The sequence below is a fragment of the Octodon degus genome, unplaced genomic scaffold (genome assembly GCF_000260255.1).
Source record: "Octodon degus isolate 3935 unplaced genomic scaffold, OctDeg1.0 scaffold00113, whole genome shotgun sequence".
NCBI classification, from domain to species: Eukaryota; Metazoa; Chordata; class Mammalia; order Rodentia; family Octodontidae; genus Octodon; species Octodon degus.
The window spans coordinates 332224-339179 of record NW_004524689.1 but is presented as its reverse complement, the minus strand read 5'-3'; the positions used below and the strand labels follow the sequence as shown (position 1 = coordinate 339179).

Below are 6956 nucleotides of genomic sequence, written 5' to 3'. Positions count from 1 at the left end.
GGGGACAGAGGGGGAGGAGGAGGCACGGCTGGTAAGGGTGTGGGGCCTGTGGGCCCTGGGGTGTGGAGAGCTGGCCTTGTAGGGTAGGGGCGCAGGCAGCACTGGGCAGGCAGGGCGGCTGAGGCTCACCCAGAGTCTCCATGACCACACCGGGGATCACCTTCTTCAGGACCTCACAGTTGGTGTGCAGGGCAGGGTTGGAGTTCATCTCTAAAAGCCACACCTGTGGGAACACTGGTCAGCAGCCCAGGTGGCCAGGACCCTGCCCGTCACACCTTGTGTTCCCTTGGGCCCATTTCCCTAGTTTGCCAAGGATTTGCCGTCGGAGGAGGGTGTGCAGGCCTCCCCCGCTGCAGCTCTAGTGGGGGCCTCATGGGCACAGCATCCCAGACTAGGTGCCGGCTGGGGCGGCTGACTTCACCCCCCACCTGCAGGTCTGCTTCGATGGTCAGGGGTACAGACAGCCCTGCTGCCCAGACCTCATCCACCCAGGGCAGTACCTGAAAGTTCTCATCGATCAGGAAGTCACAGCCAATGAGGTCAAAGTAACCCAGCTTGCACTCCAGCTTGGACTTCACTGCCAGGAAGCAATGGGCCATGATCTGCTGCATCCGCTTCTGTGGGTGTGGTGGGCAGAGCCTGGCTGTCACCTAGAGGCCCTGGTTGTACCTACCAGGCCTGAGTCACCTGTACCCTCGTCTGCTCTGGCTCACCTGTCGACACTCCCTCTCCTTTACAGTCTTGGTAATTGCACAACTTTGTGAATGCACTAAAAACCACTGAACTGTGTACTTAAAAATGGTGAAATTTATGGCATAAAGACTACTGGGTGGGTAGTTGGAGACACTTCAGTGGGTAGTGGCCGACTTTCACAACCCACAGCCATAGTCTGTCCCACCTCATTGCCCAGTGGCTCCACTGCCAGTAGAAAATGTCCCTGAGAAATGAGGACACCCACCCCAGATGACCCTTAAACAGGGAAGCCCTGTCTCCTGTCTTGTCTGTAACTGGGAGAGGACTGCTCTCTGCTCCCGCTGGCTGCTCTGCCCAGCAGGAAAGCTTGTGAGTCATAAAAACTCCTGAACTTTTAAACTGGCTGTGTGGTGGGTGGGGAGGCTGCACTTGAGGATCCCTTTCTGGTGGGCCTGCCCTCTCCACTCTGCTGGGCTGCTGTGTTGTCTCCCAGATCATTAACCTTAAGAAAAGTGTCTTTCAGAACACACGTGCTGGAGACTGGGCGTGGCAGCGTGCGCCTGCGATCCCAGCTCTTGGGAGGCTGTAAACAGGCGGATCACTATGAGTCTGATCTAGTAGTGAGACCCTGAACACCCTGTAGACCCTTCCCTAAAATACAAAATAAATAAAAATTTAAAAAGAACACACTTGCTGGGGACATGGCTCAGTGGTCACATGCATTCTTAAGCTGTACATGAGGTCCTGGTTCCATCCCCAGCAACACAAAACAAAAAAACCCCACATGTACGGAGACCTAGGTTCAGTGCAGCTGCCCATACACTCCAAGGACACATAGGAGTCTTGTCCCCAGCCAGGCCCAGGTGGGCACACACAGATCCTACCCAAGGGTCCTAGCCTGAGTGTCCCACCCCTGCACCCCAGGCTGGCTGGGCACAGCAGGGACATACTGTGAAGGTGGTAAAGACCCAGTCCTGGGGGAGGCCCTTGGTCCTCTGGAACTTGTCGTTGATGTAGCGGTTGAGATGGTCCATGCTCCACACGGTGTCCTCCTTCAGCAACATGTACAGGGGATTCTGCTTCTGCACGAACTGCGAGAGAGCATAGCCTGGCACTGCCCCTCAAAGCAGGCCTTGCAAAGCTCTGCCTTGGAGACCCCTTAAGCAAAAGCCACCTTGACTCTTACAGGGCCCTTTCCTAGGACTCTCCTATGGCGGCCCTTCCTCAGCACACTGGGGTGGGAGCTGGGCTGGAGACTGTGGAGCTCTGAGTCATTTCATCAGGATGGCGGGGTCCCTGTCATGGCCTCTAAGACTGGGTCTCCTTGGGCTTGGGCTACAACCCCAGCAGACCGTGCTGTGTCCCCAAGCAGTGAGAGCCCCCTCTTGTCTCATGCCACACCTGCCAAGAAGGCTGTCTACCTGGTTGGTCAAATGGCTGCTAAGGTCACTGGAGTGGGGGTCGTAGAGGTTGAGGGTGAGGCGAGCATAGCCATGGCCAAAGAAGACCATGTAGGGCACGGCACAAGCGATGAGCAGGTAGGAGCGCACGTCAAACTTCTTCCCATTCAGCAGCAGTGGGTTCTGGATGTACCTGGGGCACCACAAAGGCTGCTGGGGCTGAGCTACCTGGCCACTGACTGGTGGCCCCTCCCCCGCCCAGGCCATTGTCTCTGCAACCCTGGCTGGGTACCACATCCACAATCAGGGGTGCTATCTAAATTTAAACAGGTATGAGAAATTGGGAATAGGGGCCTGCTGTTAGGTCTCCGTTCACCGTAGGTGTCTGGCCCAGCCTGAGTGTGACCGTAACCCTGACCCTGAAGTGGTTGGCACAAGTTGGACCCTGGGGCATGGAGGGCTCCTTTGGGGCAATGGGAGGTGAGGGAATGGAGAAGAAGGGAGGGGGCAAGATAGTGGGGCCTCAGGATCAGAGGGCTTGATGGGAGGAAGGAAAGGGCTGTGGCCAGAGCACATCCAAACTGGGTCCCCTGCATCCCTGAGTGAAGCTGAAGGTCCGCCTGGAGGCCCAGGAGTCCCATCAGTTCTGGTTGATTGAGATAGGGAGCAATGAGACAGCTTCAAGTGGAGGACAGAGGGACAACCAACACAGTTCCTGGTGAGCCTGTGTCTGGGGCTCATTGTGATCCCTCCTCTCTTGCAGCCCCAGGACCCAGCTGTAAGTGGCTGGAGGGTCCCTTGCCGTACTGCTGGCTCCCCAGGTCACCCACCCAGATCACCTCTGTGCCACTCGTGCCTGAAGCCCCCGGAAGGGCATCTTGCAGTGAAGGGGAGCATCCTCTGTGCTCTGTATCTTGCCTTGCAGGGTGTTAAGCTCTTCCTGGCTCCTGATCAGAAAGATGCCCTTGCCCTGGTTGGAGGCTGTGGGCTTGCAGATCCATATCTGGGTTTCTGCAGGGAGTCCTTCCACTGAGCCTTTCATCCACCCCACCATGACCCACCTATCTGTGCCCTGTCCACCCCTGGCACCTCCACCCCATGACCACCCCTTCCTTACAGCCCATTTGTGACACCAAGGGTGGGGCGTCCCCTGGACCTGACCATCTTGGCCATACCTGGTCCTGGCCCCACCACCTGTTCTCTACACTCCTAGCCCCATCCATAGCCACACCTCCATTCCTGCCCCACCCCACCCTGGCGTCCCCCATCACCTGCCGGCCGCATGCATCTCTCTACACGACCCAGATCCCAGGACCTAGCCTCAACCCTTTCCTTCCTGCACTCATCCACATCTAAGCCCAGCTTTGGCCCTGTTCCGCCCTGTCCTACAGCTCATGCCTCCTCTGGTCCTGACCAACTGGATGTGCTCTACCCTGGTCCTGCCTCAACTGCACCCACACCTGGACCAAGGACCAGAGCCCTGGTATGCTGACCTCCCTACCCACACACAGCTTCACCCCCTGCCTTTTTTGCTGACTTCTCCAGGACCACACCTTGGCCCTTTTCTATCTGCCTGCCTGCCTGCCCTGGGTCCAGCTGGGCTGCTCACCATCAAACAGGGTGAAGAAGGCCTGCCTCTCATCACTTACATCCAGGCGGTAAGTCTCAGGGAAGAAGTCTTCCATTTTTAGCATCCTGGGAAGCCAAGGAGGTGGGGAAGGTCTGGAGACTGTCTTCTGCCCCAGGCTCGGCAGGAGTGTCCCCTAAGGACCTCCCTGGGCCCAGGTGCCTGTCCTGGCACCCTGCACCCCTCTAAGTTGCTTCCTTTGCAGGCCTTGATCCACTCTGCCCTGCCAGGGCACCTGGGCTGCTCATAACCCGGCTTCCAGGCACTGCCTGATTGTCTGGTCCTCCTCCCAGCAAGCCTCTGTTCAGAGCAGAGCCCCAGGGCTAGGACTTGCTGGCATGCAGCAGGTGGTCAGTACAGGTCCAGCTAAACGTCTGGTTTGCCCTTCATCCCTTCTCCCAGTGCCAGGTCATCCAGTTCAGGTCAGAATAATACCCCGTGCCACCCCAGCTGGGATTAGTGCATGTCCCTCTCTGGTCCAAGGTGTGCTTTCCAAACACACACCCTAGGAAACACAAGACCTGACCAGAGTGGCCACGTCCTGTGCTTGGAGAATGAGTGGGTGGAGTGGGGGGGGTAGAGAATGTGTGGCCTGGAGGTAGTAGTTAGGTGGGCAGGTGGCCTGCTGGCAGGTGAAGGGCTTAGGGAGCCAATAGGAGTAGGAAGTGGGTAGCTGGACATGCAAATGGCAAGGAACAGAGTGGCAGGTGGCGGAGGGAGCATGTTAGTAGGCAAGTGAAGGAGTGAGCCCCGGGTGGGCGGGTGAGTAATGAATACACTCAGTGACTGGGGGCTGTGTGGGCAGGAGAAGGGGGAGACTGGAGGATCAGTGGGAACAGATACGGAGAGTGTGGTAGGTGCTGTGTGGGGGCAGACGGGCATCATGTTCAAGGTCGGGAGTCTTTCAAGACCACGGAGGAGCCAGAGATGGCTGTGGGCAGGATGGGGCTCACCTGGTCTGCGAGCCCGGTGGCATCCGGTGCCCCTTGCTTAGAGTCCTCTCATATTCCCGCAGGGCACTAAGCAGCCCGATCTTGGTGGTGAGCAGCTTGTTGTTGGGGAGCTGGAATAGCAGCTGCTGACCTGGTGGAGGGGCAACAAGGTTGGTGCAGGTGGCTTCCAGGCCCTGGCAGGCACCCCACCCTGTAGGCAAGTGCCCCACCTTCGCGGAAGCTATAATAGTTGTCCCTGCACTTGACCTCGCACCACTTCAGCCGGTAGTCCTCCCGTCGGCTATCTTGGGTACGCTGCCAGCCCTTGCTCCTGCAGTAGGCGCTGATGCTGTGGAAGGGCAGTAGTGACCCACAACCACAGGGAGGAGGGAAGAAGCCTGCAGGCAGCCATGTGAGCTAGGCCCAGGGCAGGAGAGTGGGCAGCCAGAGCTGTGGGCCCTCACTCACATGGAGGCCCCGTTGCTGCCGCCAATGTAGAAGAAGGGACCCTGCCCATTGCTGGGGAGGTGCCTGTCCCTGTCTTGCAGGAACTCTTTCAAGAGGGTTGCTGGGGACCTGGTAGCATCTGTACCATCCAGGAGGTCTGTGGACAAGTGGGAGTGGGAGTCCAGGTTCTGGGCTCCATGGGGTACTCCCTGTCTCCTTCTGGCTACAGAGCCTACCTGCATCTGTGTTCAGTTGGCTCAGCTGCTCCTCGCCCCTGCTGCCCATCCGTCTCTCATGGGTCCAGCCTAGGGACCATGGGGTAAGGTGCTTCAGCCTGTGCCAACCCATTCCAGCAGCTCTTGAGCAGTCAGGTCACCTAGCCCTTTGAGTCTCACCACAGCCTAGCCCAGACCTGACTAAGGGGCCCTGGACCATCATACCTTAGGGGGACAGCTACTACCTTACCAGGGCCAGCCCTTGGGTGGGCAGGATCCAGGTGGATGTGGAGAAGGCACAAGGTCCAGGAGGCAGACCTACCCCACCCTCCTGACCCACAGGGCTGTAGCTCCGTGCAGGGCAGGGGTGCAAGCCGGGGTCAGAGCAAGCCTGCAGGAAGTCCCCTGGGGTAGGGGTCACAATGTCCACAATGACGTCACCAGTGACCCAGGGGCCATTGTCAGCCAGGAGAGATGAGGGGGTGCCCTGGGTGAGGGTGGAGTGGTTTGGGTAGGCAGAACCCACTGGCCTGAGAGAGGAATGCCGTCCTCTACCCAGCAGCACCATCTGACATGGAGTCTCCCAGGACCTAGGCCCCTCCTCTGAGGTCACCCGCCCTGGCTGTGTTGCTTGGCCCCGGAGCCCTGGCTGGGCCAGGCAGAGCTGTCCCACGCTTGCTGTTCATTCACCTGGCACCTGGACATGGTGTCGCCGGATCCTGGGCCGCTTAGGTCTTCTGGAGCAGATGTGGGTCCATGTATGCTGACCCCAGTGGTGGACAAACAGGCAAGGGCCTCTTTGGGAAAATGCTGCCCCCATTCTCCTGTGGGGCCTTCGGGTGGCGTGAGGCCTCAGCCCTTGAACAGGGCATAGGGTTAGGCCCGCCCTGCCCAGGGAAGGCTGCTTTCTCCTGTCCTGGGCTGTGGCTTCTGCTCGAAGCTGGTTCCTGTTTTGGTGATGGCTGTGGGGCCTTGTAGCCTGAAGGGTTGAGGCCATCTCTGCATCCTGCACTGCTGGCACTGTCCTGGCCTTGCCCAGAGCTGCCCTGGTCCTGGCTGTAAGGAGGGTGGCCATCAGGCCTACTCGGGCACTCGGATGCCTGGCTAGCATCCCGGGCAGTCCAGTCAGCATCCTGTCCACGCAGTCCCTGCCCCAGGGCTCATCCCCATGCTGTCCTGCGTCTCTGTGTTAATAACTTTGAAATACTTCAGACAAGTGTGTAAGTATGTATATTTCAGACAAGTGTGTAAGTATGTATACTTCTTCAGTACTCAGGAGTGAACCCAGGGCCTTCATGCAGACCTGCAGCCCAGTTTTCCCACACAAGATTTCACTAAATTTCATCTTCCTGCCTTAGTCTTGCAGAGTTCTGAGATTACAGGAGTATGCCACCATACTCAGCTTCAATGTTGAACAACTTTTAGCCAGTTCCTGACCAAGTCATTCTACTTTAGTTTCAAAAAATCCAGCTCTGGGCTGTTAGGGAGGCAGGGCTTTCTGAAGGTCTCAGAATATATGCAAATATGCCAGCTTGAGCAGGACAGAGGTGACATGGAGGTGTGCATCTAGGAAGGGAGAGCCAATGGAGGCTCCCAGGGTGGGGTGGAAGATCAGGTCATCTCCAAAGAGAAAAACTGCTCT

At 57.9% G+C, this 6956-nt stretch overlaps 1 protein-coding gene across 4 annotated transcripts in view; it reads right to left on the bottom strand.

Moving 5' to 3' along the window:
- The window catches only part of Ttll10 (tubulin tyrosine ligase like 10), a 7870-nt gene extending 1876 nt beyond the window's left edge, over positions 1-5994 (bottom strand). The window contains exons 1-11 of one of the 4 annotated variants that reach the window (XM_023699546.1): positions 5540-5994; positions 5336-5404; positions 5121-5256; positions 4883-5001; positions 4674-4803; positions 3703-3788; positions 2933-3104; positions 2115-2286; positions 1644-1784; positions 501-617; positions 130-223 (exon numbers count right to left, since the gene is read on the bottom strand). In XM_023699546.1, the coding sequence (XP_023555314.1) occupies positions 130-223; positions 501-617; positions 1644-1784; positions 2115-2286; positions 2933-3104; positions 3703-3788; positions 4674-4803; positions 4883-5001; positions 5121-5256; positions 5336-5384 (1216 nt within the window). In that variant the 5' untranslated portion in view covers positions 5385-5404; positions 5540-5994. Of the gene's footprint in view, positions 1-129; positions 224-500; positions 618-1643; positions 1785-2114; positions 2287-2932; positions 3105-3702; positions 3789-4673; positions 4804-4882; positions 5002-5120; positions 5257-5335 lie in introns of all 4 variants that reach the window. The other 3 variants (XM_023699548.1, XM_023699545.1, XM_023699544.1) reach the window with 3 other exon arrangements.
- Between the last annotated feature and the right edge of the window lie 962 nt (positions 5995-6956).